Consider the following 20064-nt stretch of genomic DNA (forward strand, 5'->3'; position numbering starts at 1 on the left):
CACACTGCTGTTCTTATTGTGAACATTATGATGCAATGAGAACAACTGTCTTCAAAATCTTATCTAAATGCAATTGCTTGCTTCATCTTTCTTTTCAGATGACAACACAAATCTTCAATTCTGATATGCAACACTCACTTTTGCAACAGTTTCTCCAAGATGGTAATGAGACTAAATGGAGAAGTCTGCTGAGGTCTTCTGCTTCTCAGCAGGGTTATTCTTATTAAATAAAATCTAAAAAACAAAAATAAAACCCTAAAAACAATAATTACTTGAACTAAAATAAATATGCACTGAAATAAAAGAAAAGAAAAAACACATTTTAATTCAGCTAGTTTCCAGGAAAACATTTAAAAAAAAATTGTTAGTTTAAATTTAAATTAAATAAACTAAAATTTGATAAAACCTACATAAACACTGAACAAAAAAAAAAAGAAAAAACAACAAAATTGCTAAAACTAAAATTAAAACTTAAAAAAAACTAAAAATCTAATTCAATGTAAACAAAAACTATATTATAATATCAATGATAGTAAATGATGGACAAACACTTTTACATATATCCACTAAAATAAATAAATAAATAAATACATAAAAAAATAATTTAATTAAGTAATTAAAAAATAAATAAACAGATTAATTAAATACAATAAATAATATTAATTAAATACATTCATAAAACCCAAGCGTGACTGAAGTGTCCAAATACATTTTGGGGCTGTTTTAGTGTAGAAAAGCAAATTATGTTACTTTTACACACTAAAGTAAAGATCATAACTAACATAATATTAGGGGAAATGTTAGGGGAAGCTGTGCTTCCTGTGTAGCCTTTAAAGCATCTCTACTGACACACACACACACAGAGATAGTTAATGTGTGAGTGTGTCCAGATCTCGACACACACACACACACACACACACACACACTTCAGCTCTTATAGTGATGTACACTGCCATCTATGGACACCTGCAGTGAAATGCAAACAAATGTTGAAAGGACACAAGACACAGAAGTCCATTTCTAATGGTACTGTAATATGATATGCATGTACATAAAACAACCGTTTTTACATTTGGTGTCAGTGGAGGTGAGAGATCAATGTATTGGTTTTGCTGTTGAATTGAAAATGCCACTGCTATTAACTAATGAAATTTGGATATAGTGACATACCTAGTCAAGATCAAGTATATATGAACAGCACACAGGCTTTCACTGAATGCACTCATGTATTTCCTTCCACATAATTTTTGTACGTTTTGGCTTCAGATGAGAGAGAATAAATCCACACACACACACACACACACACATCTGTGATTAAAATGCATGAGTCTCATCTCTCTGGTGGAGAGCACAAACAGGTATCAACTCAGTCTGAGGTCCAACAGCACATCTGAAATGCATGCAAATAAAGAGCCAAAGAATATAAATGAGAGGAAGAATGAGAGATAGAGAGAAATCACTGATCACAGTCATAATGATACTGCTTCCTAGCTTCCTCAGATAACTTCTGCTGGCCACATCCAATCAAGAAGGCAATCCCACAATGCACTCTGCAATGATCTCAGAGAAAATACACACAAACAAACAAGTGCTCGGCAACAATGGAAATTTTTAAAACGCGATTAATCGCATTGTTGTGCACAAAATTCAATAATGAACTCAAAAGTAGTGTATTGTGCACTTTTTTCATTTAAAAGTACTGCTATATGAACAAAAGTGCAATAACATTTGGTTTGCAAACACTTTAAACAAACAGCAGCAGTATTCCTTTTACATAGTAGCAGTTCAAATATTTATTGTAAATCTCAACTTATAACATTCATGAATCAAATTAAATATAAAACCAACGCTATTTGCTACTGCCAGGGCATTAACATTTATATAGAAAATATTTTATGGTTTGTTATAGAAAAACTAGATATGCTCAGAGTCCAGAGCCTTGATTATAATATAACAGGCACCTTCTGAGTAGAGATCTGCACTATTGCGGGGCCCAACGCAGCTCGGGCGCAGTACCCATGTAGTGTGATGGAGCATGGAACTTCTGATACCTGCAGCATGATTGCATTAACATTTCTGAGCGGCAAAAGTTATAGATCTGTAAAGCAATATATTGTGAGAGGGCAGTGTGTTACCGCGTCCCAAACGACTCAAAATAATAAACCACAAACTAGTTAAAGCATGCACTCCACTGTGCTGAGCGAGAGCACTTCTCTGCTGTCTTCACGTGCTATCTGAGACTTCCTATTTCCCACTTATGAAGTCGTGAGCGCTCATGCAGTGTTAGGCCCACCCAGAATGATCTCATTGGTTGAGACACGTGATGATACCCATCCCAAGCCAGTACTGATCAACATCCCACCCCTCCTGTGACCCATGGTTTGTCTGTATGTGTATTCAGAGCCAGTGAGCAACGGACTTTAATAATAATAAAATACTGCGTTAACGCACAATAAAATAATTATCGGCGTTAACCAATTAATGCGATAACGTGTTAACTTGCCCAGCCCTAATATATATATAAATGCATACTTTAAATATCACAATATTACAATTTAGCTGTATTTTGGATCAAATAAATGCAGGCTTGGTGAGCAGAAGAGACTTCTTTAAAAAACATTAAAAACTGTTCATAAACTTTCAAAAATTCAAAGATTTTTGTATATATAAATATTAAAATATACTGTATATAAATATATATATTTTTTTAAATCAATTCCTCTATTGGAGAAAATGAAAGATTGTTATATTCCATAAACATGAGCTCATTGAAAAAAAAATTGATAACACTTTATAATAGGGAACACTTATTAACTATTAACTACGACTTTTCCCTCAATAAACTCCTAATTTGCTGCTTATTAATAGTTAGTAAGGTAGTTGTTAAGTTTAGGTATTGGGTAGGATTAGGGATATAGAATAAGGCATTAATATACTACTAATAAATGACTAATATTCTATTAATATGCATTAGCAACTAGTTAAGAGACCCTAAAATAAAGTGTTACCAATTTTTTTATATATAAATGCATATATATATATATATATATATATATATATATATATATATATATATATATATATATATATATATATATATATATATATATTTCTTTAATATATTAAAAACTAAATATACCATTTTTAAAAAATGAAAGATTTTTTTTCTTCTGCAACTCAACTTTTGTGCTCTATACAAGTAGATCGACAGACTAGAGCAAAGACATGGAGCTTCTGTACGGACTACAAAAGCCACGGAAGAAAGAGAGCGGCGTGACAATACTGCTCTTTAATCTGAAATATCAGCCGTCTGTGAATCACGTATTCAGACTGAAGTGACGTCCACAGATGGAAGTTCACTTTTGTGAAGTGAAATACTGAACAGAGGAAGCTGTCTTCCAGATCTGCTCTGAGGCTGTTTTATTGCGTTGGCCGGTCGATGTCACACCAACGCCAACGATGCCAAAGTGAGCTCCAATCCAACATGTACAGTTTTCCTGTAGCTCAAATAGTAGAGCATGGCGCTAGCAACGCCAAGGTCATGGGTTCGATTCCCAGGGAAAGCAAGAGCTGATAAAATGTAGAAACTGTAACTTGAATGCAATGTAAGTCGCTTTGGATAAAAGCGTCTGCTAAATGCATAAATGTAAATGTTCTGCAGAACCTTCTGAACTCTGAAACGTTCAAAAATGTTTGTGCTGAAATTTACATCTAGAATAGTTCAGAAGAAAGAGTCAGATTTTTATTGTAGCACCTGGAGACACATCAAAAATGTATCTCCACTCAAAGTATAGAAATGATTTAATCCACCAGTGTTAAATTCACTGAGATATTATGCTAAAAAATGCAAAGTAATATTATTGCCATATTTAATAAATTTTAGCCTATATAAAACATATTAGATAGATAGATAGATAGATAGATAGATAGATAGATAGATAGATAGATAGATAGATAGATAGATAGATAGATAGATAGATAGATAGATAGATAGATAGATAGATAGATAGATAGATAGATAGATAGATAGATAGATAGATAGATAGATAGATAGATACAAATAAAAAATAATAATACGTGCAGGAATACAATCGTAGGAATGTGCTTCCTTATACATCTCTGTAATGAACGTCTGTTTTAGTAATTGTGATGGCCAGATGGTAATGCATTTCTGGATCTGTCTCAAAGTACACATGATAGCTGAACGCATGTAAGACATGTTAAATGGACTAACAGCTAGACAGATGGTTTAAGTGTGAAAGTCGAAGCGCTGGAAGGAACTTGGTGCTTTGAAATGTCTAAAACTGAGACTAAGTTTGCTCTTGATTACAGTGTGCAGCAGTGATCACAACATTTCTGTGACACACATTCTTAAAAAACACAAACACACATCTGAAACATTTTGAATCAGATTTGCTTTAAAACAATCATACACGCTTTATTAATATAAACTGTATCTTGAGGCACTAAACAAATCTTCGAGCAACCCGACATCCTGAAAGGTACTTCATCTCCCATTTCTCTGAAGACCTTCTCAACATCTGCTAACAGCATCCACATCCAACACACTATAATCACTGGAAAGCCTCGCTGTTACTCGAACGATTTCAACATGGACTGGACCAGGAGGAAGTATTCCTGACCTTCGACCTTGAGAGGTACTGACACAAACACTCCAGTAGAGGTCAGTAAGGAGGCAAAGAGGACGAGGTGGGACAAGTGTCAAGTCACCTTTATTTATATAGCGCTTTTAACAATGTAAATTGTGTCAAAGCAACTGCACAATATCAAAAAAGGAAAATAGTGTGTCAATAATGTAAAATGAAAAGATAAGATTTTCAGTTAAAGGCATTTCATTATTGAATTCAGTGATGTCATCATCCAGCTCAATTTAAATAGTGTCTTTGCAATCAGGTCGACGATATCACTGGAAATGAAGTGTCCCCAACTAAGCAAGCCAGAGGCGACAGCGGCAAGGAACCCAAACTCCATCGGTGACAGAATGGAGAAGAAACCTTGGGAGAAACCAGGCCAAACGAACCAGCAGTTCAATTCCAACTGCAGCAAAGTCAGATTGTAAGGTCTTTCCCGATGGCTGTCTAAGTGGCGGGGTCCTCACTGGGGATCTGTCTCTGGCGCTCATCTCGGTGTCCTGGTCTCCGCTGACGTTCAGGGCTGTAGAGGTCGTCTCTGGGTGCTGACCCACCATCTGATCTGGACACGGACTGGATCTGGTGACTGCAGTGACCATCTGGGCTGGATACGGACCGGATCGGGTGGCTACGGTGGCTCTCTCCTGATGAAAGCCGGACATAATATGTGCCAGCCTCATGTGATATGGCTTTAATAGGATCAATAACCCGCTGGTTTGGGGAAATAGCGGTTTAGCTTAAAAGGAGGCCGCCACAGTTCAACGTTATTACTTCAGCTGTGAGGAAATGAGCTGCAGGTCTGAGGTAATGAAGCTCTGACTGCAACGCTGAAACCAGAGTCAAATTGAAAGCGTTTACGCTCTGAGTTTGACTGAACTCACATCACTGCACCTCCCAGTGTGTACAAGATAACAGAGGTTGAGTGTTGGATTGAGCTGCGCTTTCTGTGCAGTGTTTTATATGCTTTCAACTATCTACACTATTCTGACTGAGATCCATCTATGCAGATATGACAGGGTCAGACCGCTGGTTTGAAGTGATGTTTTGGAGCAGATAATTCGGCATGCATCAAAAGTGGTAGTCTGGTGAACATGCAAGGTCTCATTTACTTTTACTCATTTAATCTCATTTACAAAAAAATCTTGAATATGTCATTCAAATTGACTAGTTCTTAATCATAAGAGCAACCACAGTATTTCAGCAATTAAATGCATCTGCAATCAAATCAAATAAGTTTATTAGGTCTGTCATAGAAAACAAAATATTAATAAAAATTAACAATGGTTTATCTTTTTTTAAACTCCACAAAATTTAAGATCATAAACCATGATTAGACGAATAAATATTTATTATTATCATTCATATGTGTATGTATGTGTATATACTGTATATATAAATATATATATATAAAACAATGTACTGACAGAACTAAAACATGTCAAATGATATATAAAATATCAATATGTAAATATAAATATTTTTAAAAAGACATTATTTTTATTTATCATCACATTTATTTATCTATTTATTCATTAATATATTTATTCATTCATTCATATTTAAATTATGCAGGTTTGGTCCTCCATAAACAATTAATATAAAGTTTGAATACACCTGAATTAATAACACCTGAAGTTACCTTTTAATATGAAGGTTTCTGCTTAAATTTGCTCATCACACACATTCTTCCTTCATTAGTGTTTAAAAGCATCCCACGATGCACCTGATGAAGTTGCTTAATGAATGTCCAGAGCGAGCAGAGCTGGACTGTAGAAGAACCTCAAATATAAGACAGATTGCATTTATGTCACTACATCATTTCCATCATATCTGTTATTTCACATTAAAAAATAGTCATAAAAAGAATGAGGTGAGATTTCTGCCCCCCTATCCTGCTGTTCAACACCTCCTCGTGAAGAACATCCTCTCCCACACACACACACAGACCCCCTCCACCTTTCACACCATATGTGGCCCCCTTTAAAATGAATAGTTTGCGTAGAATAGTTAGCTTCATACAAGTACCTGTGCTTTTTGAGATGAGCTCATGTCTTATTTTCCTGTGGTCTGCAATGACCACACACTGTCCACATGAAACTCATCAGCCGGCCTTTGATGCTCCTAACAACAACAACCATTCCCAAAGATTCCCTTCGGCACAGCCGATTAAAGTCCATTCGGTCATTATCATCCACGGTTTAAGACAATAACTCGCACATTATCCATGTTATTACTTCCACAATCTAAACAGGGGTGCCGGAGTATCAAGTCCATCTGAACCTAATTTTGGTGATTTTTCAATTCCTCTCTGTGAGGATTTTCCCAGAAAGTCCTGTGCTTGAACAGATAAACAGTTTACATGATATAAACACTGATGTTATAATAGGACATACAGTACAAGTCATGCATGACTAACATGTGATTTGAAGGAATATTATGGGTCAGTAGTAGAAGTTATTCATTTTTATTGCCATGTCAGCATCTCATTAGAACGACAAAAATGTTCAGTTTATTTCTGTGAAAAGAATTCAACGAACTTGAATGAAATCAATTATTCTTTGAAGCATTTTTCCTCTATTAAAATGTCATTTTTAATAGTTATTAAAAAAATTTAACTTAATCATCACTCAAAAACATTCGGCATAGTCTTTTTATATATAAGAAAATATTTTAGTAAAAATATATGAAGATAAATATCTCTGTTTATGTATATGTGTTGTTATATTGGTAAAAAAATACACTACATTAAGAAGTTTGGGGTTGGTAAACTTTTTTTTTTTACATTATTTTAAAGAAGTCTCTGCTCACCAAGGCTGCATTTATTTGATAAAAACACAATAAAAGTGATATTACAATTTGAAATTTCTGTTTCTATTAGAATATATTGTCAAATTTAATTTATTGCGGATTATGTATTATAATGTTGAAAGCAGTTATGCTGCCCAATATTTTTGTGGAAACTTGATTCTTTTTTAACATTGTAAACGTCTTTACTGCCACTTTTGATCAATTTCATGCATCCCCGCTGAATAAAAGTATTATTTTTTTTGCAAAAAAGTCTTACTGACCCCAAACTTTTGATCCTTAGTGCAAAGTAAAATGATTAAATATGAGTTTTGCTTTAGCTCATTTAAAACTACATGTAACTGTCCCAACCAACATTTTCAAGATCTGTGGAGGTCAACACAAACCCTCAGTCTCACGTGTTTCTGGCGTCTGTAATAAATCCCTCCCTGAGGATCCAGTACTCCAGGGGGATCTCATTTGGATGTTTATCTATCTTTAATGGTCAGACTAATGAAATGTGCAAAGGGCAAATTCGTTAAACTGCGTCGCCTGCTTCCGGTGCCTTCAAAGCATCGATCCCCTTTTCAAAGAGAGCTGCTGAATCCACACACATGAGGAGCAGATGTGAGCGAGAGGCCAAAACGACCACTGAAAGGGTTTCAATCCTCTGTGCTAAATCCTCCAAAAACAAAGCCAGAGACCAGCAGCAAACCCTTTGAAGATCTCAGCTGCTCATGGCCTTGTCCTTAACACAGAGATGGTGTGAAAACACCTCAGACTGTGTTTATACACACACACACACACACACACACACACGTGTTTATATGTACACACACTAACTCAATCAACATGCAAATGAACTTCAACCTTACATACAAAAAAAGTCAACAAATGCACAAGAATGAACACATAAATACAGCTGGATGAACAATTTAAAATGCCGAAACAGAAGAAAACAAGTCTCCAACCCTAATATCTCAATATGAACTCAAATTCTTTCAAGATCATTATATTTATCACAATTAAGCACATTTTTCCACCTATTTTCATTATCACAGATATAAAAAAAACACTCATTACTGTGATACCAAAAAAATCTGTAATACATAAATCTAATCTAATATAATAAATAGGTTTGAATACGTCTATTTATATACTGTCTTTAATTTATGCTGATTTTAAAAAATTATAATTGTAACAAAATTACTGTATTGCAGTAACAAGAATTTAATAACATGGAGAATATTGAACATTACATAAAAGCTAAAAAGAAAAATTATTTCATAATGCAACATTTGGCAACATGCCTTGTAATTCACCTTATAATAGACTGTATGATCTCATTAATAATTGTAACCACAGTTAAAATACATTATAATGCTTATCTATTCATTATACATAGAAAAATATAATGCACTAAAACACATGACAAGAAACCAATTCCAGGAGTAACAAGGAATCTGCACATACTGTATAATGCATTTTAACTTTGGTTGTAATAATTTATAAAATATATAATGCATTACAACATTACAAGCAAAACCAAACTGAATTTAAAAAACTGCTGATGTCCGGACATTTCAATGCTTTTAAATGGATAAAATGATAAATATCCCACCTGGAGACTTCTTGCTCCGGTGAGCCGCCATCATGTACGTCTGTCGGGGCAGGAGAGGGGATGATGGGAGGGACATGGAGACCCCTTTAGCCAGGCCAAGTCTGAGGCCTTCGTCTGCGGGCGGGAACGGACGGACACCCGCGGGATCTTGCATCCCACCGCCGGGACACCTGCGCTGGGCACTGAGCAGGTACAGCTCTCCTGATCACGCACAAACAACAAAACTTGTTTTAAATGTCCTATTAGCACTAGCTGTTGCACATATTGACAGTAAAATAATTGCAAATATATTGCACATCCTCTAAATACCACCCAGTTTCTTCACAGAGCGATAAACATCTGAAATAATCAAGTTAACAGCCCCAGTGAAACTGACATGCACGCTTAGCCTTAACATGAATTGACTGACACTCTCCTAACAAAAGATTGATTCAGTCATCTTAATAAAAACAAATAGAGCCACTGAGATTGAGTTTAGATTAAAAATGTGACAAAATCCACAAATGGTTTTCACTGTAAACCCAGAACGCCATTAAGAGAATGAAAACTAATTAGCAGAGCTCAATAATAATAAACAACAATGGGTTTCAGATGTATTTTCATTACACGCTATTCACAGCACTGATTAAACACTGCTTCTCTCGTCTTACTTTTCTCCATCTTAGCGTTTTTTGATTATTATTTTCTTGCTTTTAATGTTTAAAGAAACCTGATGAGCTGGGATTGTTTTGTGCCACTTTAAGTGAAATAACTAGAGGCTTCTGGGAAACTCATCTATTTGCTATTTGCTATTTGAATGGAATACTAGCTTACTACTAACTTAGTGAACACTGTGCAGTGTATACTGAATACTGCCTACTATTTTTTTTTTTAATACAATGAGAAATACTTTCATACACTATTTAAAAATAGATTATGCAATAACTAACATTTCAAACAGTAGTATGCAACAATTTCAGTCACATGACCTCAGCATCCGGCTTACAATAGTTAACTAAAACTTTGTTACTTGGGGAAAAAAATAAACTCTACATGAAATTAAATACAATTCAATCAGTTTAAGTTGACGTACTAAAATAACTACAACTAAAAACGAAATAAAAATTTATAAAAACTATACAGACATATTTAAAAAATAATAATAATAAAAATGACAAAAACAATACAATTACTAAAATACAATTCACACAATTCAATTAATTTAGTTTAACTTGATGTACTAAAATAACCACAACTAAAAATGAAATAAATATTAATAAAAACTATATAGATCAATTTAAAAAATAATAACACTAATGACAAAAACACACAATAAAATTACTAAAACTTTAACTAAAATAAATAAAAACTGAAAATTTGTTCAAAATATTTCTAAAAACTATAATAGTATTTCAGTGATACTAAAATAACCCTGACCAGCACGCAGTTAGTAAAATAGCAGTTTTTTACTTTATTATTTATTTATTACTTTTATTAATTAATTTGATTACATTTGAATCCACTTTTGAAAATGCCTTAATCAGCAGTCAGATTAAACGACAAATCAAAATAGAGACGTTTACATCACAGCGGTCATTTCCAGTTGATTCGTCACAATGGAAATGGAAGGTCAAGTTAAGTACACTGCATTATGGGATACAGTATCTCACACAGTGCGCTTTATTGCATACTGAGCATTTTAGTCATCTGGACATCCAATGCATTCAGTGCAAGTACACATACTATTTACTGTAGAAAATGATAGTACATTATTGTGAACATAGTGTCTTTCCCACACTGTCTTCCTCTCTTCTCCCACTCACTCTCTCCCACTGATGAAGAGCAAAACAAAGACGTCTAGTGTCTGAAAAGACGATGAAATAGTGAGGAATGCCAGAAAACAGGAAGTAAGTGTGCCCTAGTCACACCTCCGCTCTCTTTCAACACCCACTGGGGTCACGAGCGTCTGGTCAGAGCAACCTCTGACGAGGGCGATGACCGATGAGGTCACAGCTAAAGAAATGTGTGAGCTGCAGTTTATCCTGGCCAAAAACACCCACTTAGACAAGAAGAGGTCATCTGACCAAGATGCAAAATATCTCAACATAGTGACAAAAGAAGGATATAGGCTTCAGTTCTGCCATATAAAATTTACTTGCAGCCTTAAATGACACTCTCTAGATCTTTTAGTGATCTGATGCCACACTAACCTGGAAAATGCAATGACTCCTTCACACTAGGGATGCACAATATTGGATTTTGCCGATATCCGATATGCCGATATTTTTCAACTCATTTTGGCCGATACTGATACCGATACCTATATATTTCCTTTTGTTTGGAAACAACACCAAGTCTCTCCTGTGCAGAAATTTAGTTAGTTTTTAATAAGAACTTATTTATTAGAATTAAATAAAAAATGAAGGTTTTTTAATAGTGCATTTAAGCTTTGAAAATAACTATAAATAAACTATCACTGCATTTTTTCCCCCAGAAAGATGCAATGTTATAGATTTAACATTTGTAGATGGTCTAAAACAAAAGAGTTGTAAAAATTCTGAAAATCTTTTAGAGCTCATGATTTAAGAAATAAAACATATTACACATTAATGAATAAATCAGTATATATAAAATTATTTAATTTACAAGTGTCATATTTTTGTTCCATGTAAGCTATAGCTTCTGACCATTAAATCAAAACATACACATTATTTTATGACATCAATTACTGCTTTATTTAATCAGAAACACAGTCTAACTGTTATTTGTGTAGGCTATTTTACTTTTAATTTAATTAGAAATAGGCCAACAGCGCCCCCTACAGATTAAAACGCCTTACCGCACGGGCGTTAGGACCCGGGGAGGCTGTCACCGACTGAACAGGCTATTACAAATTTGCTTCAAGAATGAGCCACACTGCTGACATGATTTAATCACTAGCACACCCTGAGCACATGAGTTAACCCATTCCTCTTATCGGCAAGACAAATCGGCATCATTTTCATATCAGGCCAATACCGATATTTACATTTAAAGCCACCATCGGCCGATTCTGATATCAGTCCGATAATATCGTGCATCCCTACTTCACAACTGTTTCCGGTCAGGCTCATGCAGCTTGAGGTTTGTGTGCAATATGCATTCAGTGAACATGCTATGTCACTGAATCCTTTTAAGAGAGGAATCACCCGACCAACAGAGGCTGGAATGAAACCACCAGCGTAAGAGTGAAATCATGACTGTGTTCATGTTATTGGCCCAAACCTACTGTGCTATAATTCACACCATCTTACCCAAACAGCTGTAAATCCTTCATGATCGGTGGCTTGGCACAGAGAGACTTGTGTCACGAATCATTTGCAAAACAAACTATAAATTCTACAACCACTTTTTCCTTCCTTGAGACAACATCTTCCTTTACAGCTGGAAGTGAAAATTATAGACGTCTCTTTCTGCCACAGAATAAAAATAATAATAATAAAAAAATAACTGTGACTTTTTCAATCATAAATGAAAAGTCGTCAGGATGCAAACTCGGAATTCAAAGAAAAAGGTCAAAATTGCGAGATGTAAAATCAGAATTCAGAGGAAAAAAAAAGCCATACTTGCAAGATGTAACTGAATTTTAAGAAAAATAGTCAGAATTTTGAGATAAAATGCCGTAATTAGCTTTTTTATTCCGTGGTAGAAACAGGCTTCCATAAAAAACACCTTTAAACCAGTCATGCACACAATTTTGCCACTTTCAGTTGGATAAGAGCAAAACAGGTGTTACGAGAAGCAGGTGAAGAGTCGTATTTTAGCATGATAGCAGTGCTGTATTGATCAAACTACACTTGTCAAAAATAGTAGTTCTGAAAGCCTCAAAGTGTTTTGAGTGATAGCTGGAATCAAGCAGCTCTCAAAAACACAGACAAATGACTTTCAAGCCTTTTTCATTGAGACAAAACAATGCTGAAGTCAAGCCTGACATTTGAAGAGTCGAGGACAGAGCTCTTTTGTGAGTCATTCTCTCTAGCAACAGACCACAACACTGAGTGTGCATATTTCAGACAGAAGAATGTACTCTTCATGTCATGCTAAACAGATATCAGGTCATGCTCTGTCATTTCCTACAACCACAGGCTGGAAAACAAGGGACGCCACAAGAAAAAGAGCCCACGGAGGAGAATAAAGCAACTTAGATGAAGTGTTACAAAGCCTATATGAACAAATGATAAATGCTATGTTACATCTGAATTCAGGCAAAAAAAAAAGGTACCTTAAGAGTAAACATAACTACACTGACTTCCTTTGTGATGCCTAAAAATACTGCCTATGTAGGCAGCACACTAGATTTTGGACAGGCTGGGACAGGCTGAATCATGACAGGTCGACCACAGACGGCCTTCGAGAAACTAAAGGGAAGACTGACTGAAGCAAAGAGACAGAAAAGTAGAGAGAAAGGCAGTTTGAGTGACACTAAAGTAAACTAACCAAACCTACATTTGCTCTTTGGGTCCAAAGCAAACCGCACGCAACAGACCGGCAATTTCAGCTGCGCTCTAACCCATGAAACCAGGCCTAACTAATTATACCGGACATATACGGACAGCTGATTACAACCTCTCTAGACTTTCCTAGCAATATACAGGCTGAGACTTCTAATTATAATAGTCTGATTATATTTATAAAGACTCTGATTAGACCAGGACTGATGTTTAATAGACATAATGCATAAGGGAGAGGTTGCAATTTTATTTATAGTGAAACCTCCACCAAAACACATCTAATATTGGTGCATATAAAATGTAAAAATGATTAAATAACCCTCTTCCACATGTTCATTTATAAAAATTAAAAAAAAAGAAAAAAAAAGGCCTTGAAATTTTAAAGCGAGATTTTTACTGTATTTTACTTCTCACATTAAATATTTGGGGTATTCCTGACTACAGTGACTGTTTGATTAAAGTGACAATAAAAAATAAATACATAACTAATAAATGGGCAGATAATTAAATGGATCATGGGTAAATAAATAAAATCATTCAATTTTGAGCAAAATCATATCTCAGTAAATATTACTCTTCCACGTGTTCATGTTTAGTGAAAAACAGTGCAAAAATAGATTTTTTACTACATTATTTTGAGTCTACTTGACTACAATGATGTTTGCTTAAAATTACAATAAAAATAAATACATAAATAAGTAATAAATAGACACAAATACATAGATCATAGATAGCTAAAATATATAAATAAATGAAATAATTTAAGCCATTTTAGAGCAAAACCATACATGTCAGTAAATATCACTCTTTTACGTGTTCATTTAAAAAAATAAAATACATGAAGATGGATGGATAAAATGCATGCCATTTCAGTGCAAAATACTGGAAATATCAAGATTTATTTTTATTATATCTTTTTAGATGATGTATTTATATTATTATATTATATTTCTATATTTTCCAGCCCTAGTGTGTTCTCCTGGTGTATTGTGAGGTGAATATCTTCAGATCAGATGTGAGGGTGTATCTCTGGCTTCTGTGAGTCTGTGAGTGAAATAAATCTGGCCTCAGGAATGCGAGTCGTCATTGTTAAAGCCTCTAAACGCTAAAGAATAAAAGCCCACCAGCCCCTGCTTCACCTCCCCTCACACACACACACACACACACACATAGAACAAAGGGACGTAACCTTGAGAGGGATGAGCTCTGTTCAGACAGAAAGAGCCGTTTAGTATTCAGACTCTGTGGCTCGGCTTGTCACACGTACAGTACAGCGCCTGTGGAGAAGATCCTGAGTCACAGACTGTGTTTGAGTTTCATCACTGACCCGTGGAGAGCTCACATTTACTTCAATTAATGCATTCCTTTGTGATCATGGGCTCTGCTCAATGTGTACAGGACATGTGTGCAAATATGATGTGTGTGTGTGTGAGAGAGATCAGCTAGATAATCTGGCATTAATTCATGCGGATTCTCTTTGTTAAATCTACAAAGGTGACCGACTGAGAAATTGAATGAGTGTCTGAAACCCTGGAGATACTGAACAACAGCAATGACAGAGAGAGAGAGAGAGAGAGAGAGAGACAGCATCGCTCTGAAGAACCTTTTAAGCACCTTTATTTTTAAGTGTGTAATGAAAAAGTTGAAAAGAAAGTGGAAAAATTAAGTGAAAGAAGACATAGTAAGATTTGGAAGATGAAGAAAGTGAGAGAGGGGAAAAGAATGAAAGAAAAAATTAAAAGAATGACAAAGAGAGGAGAAAGAAGCAGAAAGGAAAAAGGAAAATAAAGAGAAAATATGAAAAAATGATGAAGAGGAGAGAAATAGAGAAAAAGGAAAGAAAAAGAGGACGAGGAAATGAAACAGAACTTAACTCACAATAGAACCACAGGCTCACAATCACACACACAGTTTCCTGTCATTCACACACTCACTCACAGCTCTCTATAGAGATCCTTTCAGTCACGAACAACACAGTCACATCCATTCACAAATACACTCAGGCTGATGTTCACTTGTGCTGTCAACTATATACACAACTCAGACTTTACATTATCCACAACCAGTAAAGCATTATTATTATTATTTCAAATATACAAACATGACATTTGTGTACTGCTCCATTTTAAATATATATATAAAAAAATGTAATTTATTCCTGTGATCAAAGCTGAATTTTCAGCATCATTAATCCATTCTTCAGTGTCACATGATCCTTCAGATATCAGTCTAATATACTGATTTACTGCTCAATTATTAGACAAAGGCATCGTATCTGAAGTGCACATATAGGCAAAGAGCAGTAGAGCCAATTTCACCCAGCAGAAAAGAGCTGTAATACACTAGAGACATTAAAGCCCTGAGCACGTCACCGAAACATCCTCTATGGGAACATATTAGGCAGTTAATGCGACGGGATGCCACAAGCAGACAGACATCTGAAGTCAGAGCAGCTCAGCACTGGCAGAACAGTCTGGAGTCTCTTTCCCAGAAGCCCCAAGGGCTCAGAGACGGAGGGGCACGACATGTTCCAGTTCTCCTCATAAACGCTCTATTTCAACTGGGATGGGAAAAGAATCTCAGAGCAGAGCGGAGCCTTACCCTCATGTCTTTATATGAGAAAGAATATACAACACTGTAACCCAACCACCTTTTTCAGTAGCTCTGCTGCTCTTTAAATAGAGCACCATTTCCAGTACCATGCTACTTTTGAAATATCATACAGTTATTCTCTTACAAAGCAAGAAGTTCATGTAAATCTATCAGTTTAAATAACAATTCAGGCATATTTAAAACCTATCAGTCCACTCCGTGGCCATCTTGGCTACAAACGCGGGCAGCCGTTTCTTACCTAGGCAACAGGCATACAAGTACAGCTCCAATCTACCTAAACAGGAAAAGACGGACATCTCCAAAACAGTGCAAAATTACAAATTATATGTCAATAAAACATCACAATTTGGAAAAAATGGACTTCAAAAGCTTAAAAATGCAATTATTATGGATAATAATATCATCTATCTCATAATTAATAAATAAATGAATGCATTTAAATGTAATAAATTAATAACTTTTTCTTTTATATTAATATAATATTTATAATATAAGTCCCGATGGTATAAAGTGTCTATCATTAGATATTTTGCTACACATTTTTTAACTGGCAGAACAGTTTAATTTAGAAAAAAATATTTTGTTTTTCTTTTATATTAATATTTATGTGTGTGTATGTATATATGTATGTATACAGCACATGTACACATATGCATGAGGATGGAAGGGCCCTAAAATCCCCTCAGACCCCAGAGGGTTAACCTCAAATCAGCACAGAAAACGCAGAATAAGTCTGTAAAGTCTTCACTCTTTGAGGATTTGGCAGACGCTCCGGGAGCTCAGGGAGGTAAAACCTCAAGCTATCATCGAGGCTGAATGCGGTCTGTCACATTTACGAGTCTCGGGGCTTCGATGAAAATCATTCCACTCCAAAACATGACCTTACTTTACTGACGATGTCTAAGGACAACATCTCTCCTGTAAATCTCCTGAGCATCTTAAAAAGATGTTTTGCAAGGCATGACAGAATTGTTTTGCAGATATCTGCAGCTTAAAGGATTCATCATTTACTCACTTTCAAGTCATTCCAAACCCATATGATTCTTATCTCCGTGGAACACAAAGGAGAAGTTTCTGATGAATGTTCTGATTCTGTGAACTGGATCAACTGATTCATTCAAAAGAGTCAACTCTAATGCACGATTCATTCACGAACAGGACATTGCAGCTTCTAAGGACAGCGAATATTATTAGTTTGTATTCAATGGAAGAAAGAAAGTTCTGTAGGTTTGGAATGACATAAGGGTGAGCAAATGATGGCAGACTTGTCATTTTGAAGTGAACTATCCCTTTAAAAGATGAAAAGCTAGATATTAGTCTTGTTTAACCTTATCTTAATCCTGCTTTTAAGAACATATTTAAAGGATTCACTCACAATAAGCCACATAAACCATGAGGAGTGACAGTAAGAACTGAGATTACCGCAGTTTTGACAACAGTCAGGCTCTGGAAGCAAAATCCTATTTGTTTTCGGTTTTCTGCATTATTTTTTAGTGATAACGTCTAAACTTTTCTGGACAGACGTACCAGGAGCTCTGAGGCTGTTTCTGTAGAAGGATCAGGATCATTAACACAGACCATTAAGCAGAGCGTGGAGCGCGGATCAGTGAGGGTCACGGGAACAACGGCACAACTGCATGACACAGATCAGATGCTTTTAGTGGAGCTAGCTGAAAATAAATGCGGCTCACCTCACACCATATAATCCATCAGTAAATAAGCAAATACTGCAATGAGAAGCCTTTCAAAAGCACTACGCCATGCATTCGTGCAGTTTGGGGGTTTTTTGAAAGAAGATTTTTATGCACACCAAGGCTGCATTTATTTGATTTAAAATACAGTAAAAACGGTAAAATTGCGATATATTATTACAATTTAAAATAACTGTTTTCTATGTGAATATATGGTAAAATGTCATTTATTCCTGGGATGCAAAGCTGAATTTTCAGCATCGTTACTCCAATCTTCAGGGACAAAGGATCTTTCATAAATCATTCTAATATACTGATTAGCAGCTCCACAAACATTTATGATTATTATCAGTGTCATATTTCTATATATATATTTTTTTACATCCTTTGATGATAGTATTTTCAAACAAACAGCATTTAGTTTAAAATATTGAATTTTATATTTAATTATTTCTCAATTTTTATTATACATTTCATTATTTTTTATTCAAATTCATTTTGTGTGTTATGTTTATTTTTCATTATTATTCTGTGCTGGAAGCCTTACAGAAGCAAATCCCCTGTATATGTGTGTAAGCATGCTTGGCAGGGCTCTACAGTGAGACCATTTCAGTTGCATTTGTGACTGAAAACTTCTGCGTGCGACTATGAAAAAATATTTAGGAGCACCAGTACGACTGACCCGATCAGCATATTTGTGTTTGTGCTGAGGGAGCTTTAAAGGTTTCTAACACACTTACGTATTTTTGCAGCGTTGAGTAATGTATCACAGACGCATTCTCTCATTATATCAGAAAAAGTGTAGACAGAGAGTAAATAAGAGATTCATTGTGCAGTTATAGTTTCAAACAAAGTCCCAGCGCATCTCCATTCAAACACAGCGGCGTTTCGTTTAGGTTTTTAAACGAATCTAGTGAGTCAATGATTCAATTACACATTCATAAAGACAGTCAAGTTCTTCAATCCTGAATGATAAAATCAGTGACATACCGCCACCTACTGGCAGTTTTAGTTTAATTTTTAACGTATCTTTTTTCTGTTATTTAAATCATTTAATATTTCTACATTTAAAATTGTATATTTTGAACCTCAACATGAATTTATGAATTTAATTGCACCTATTCAACATCTGAGCCTCATTAAACACCTGAAAATACACCACGTGTTGTTCTGTGCCACCTCTGTAGTACAAATTTATTTCTTAAAAACTGATTTCATTTGATTAGTAGCTTATTCTACTTGCTTTTATTCTGTTGTTTTAATTAGAAATGATAATAAATATTTTTTTTGAATTTGACAAAAGATGGCATACTTCTAATAAAGTTAGAAAAATGCCATTACAAAGGTAAAAACTAAATTCCCTGTAAATCACTGAGTCAAATATCACCTCGTAATGGGAAGGTTCATTTTTTAACAGAATTTTTGATTATTGATTTGAAGGTGCTCCTAAATTTTTTAAACTAGGAGCACAAGCGCTCCTAAAAAGAAAAGCGTAGAGCCCTGCTTGCCAATAAATTTAATTCATTTACACGCCATGAATTTTTCACAATTTACACACGTTATACATATACTGTAGTATTTCTGTTCATTTTATTTTCTTTATCAATTTTATTTTACATTTTAATTATTTTATGTGTTTATTAATTATTTTAAAATTTATTTTTGTTACACTTTAATTTTTCCCGGTGTGCTGGAAGCTTGTGTTTGTATAAGCATACTTGGCAATAAATCCAACTCTCATTCTGAAATAAAATCTTTTGTAACATCATAAACATCTTTACTGTCACTTTTGATAATTTTAATGCATCCTTGCTGAATAAAAGTATTAATATCTTCCAAAAACAAACCAAATCTTAGTAACTTTGAATGGTAATGTATATTGCAGGCATTCTGTTTTGCATTGCGTCTAATCTCATATCCCAAAAAATATCGTAAAACTACCCTCACCAGTCTCCCGCCTCGACCCGCCACATCAGGATGAGTGTTCACAGGCAGTGAATGTTAAAAAGAGGAACTATTAACCCCCCACCACTCTTTGTCATTAGGAAAAGCACAATGACGACGGGTCAGTAGTTCAGCCTGGCCTCTGAACGCTACACAGACTATTCATCAACACACAATCACAGCCGTGTGAGACAGAAGAGCTCAAACACACACACACACACACACACTCATGACGAGCACGTCTATGCATGGGAACTGAGCGATTCTTTTCTTACTGATTCCATTAACGA

At 35.0% G+C, this 20064-nt stretch overlaps 1 protein-coding gene across 3 annotated transcripts in view; it reads right to left on the bottom strand.

Annotated features, from left to right (window-relative positions):
* The window catches only part of LOC306877059 (protein TANC1-like), a 148757-nt gene that overhangs the window by 93471 nt on the left and 35222 nt on the right, over positions 1 to 20064 (bottom strand). For all 3 annotated transcript variants that reach the window (XM_079428588.1, XM_079428586.1, XM_079428587.1), the window contains exon 3: positions 9058 to 9258. In XM_079428588.1, coding sequence (XP_079284714.1) covers positions 9058 to 9258 — 201 coding nt within the window. The remainder of the gene's footprint in view (positions 1 to 9057; positions 9259 to 20064) is intronic.

This window comes from Barbus barbus, assembly GCF_936440315.1.
Source record: "Barbus barbus genome assembly, chromosome: 11".
Lineage (NCBI taxonomy): Eukaryota > Metazoa > Chordata > Actinopteri > Cypriniformes > Cyprinidae > Barbus > Barbus barbus.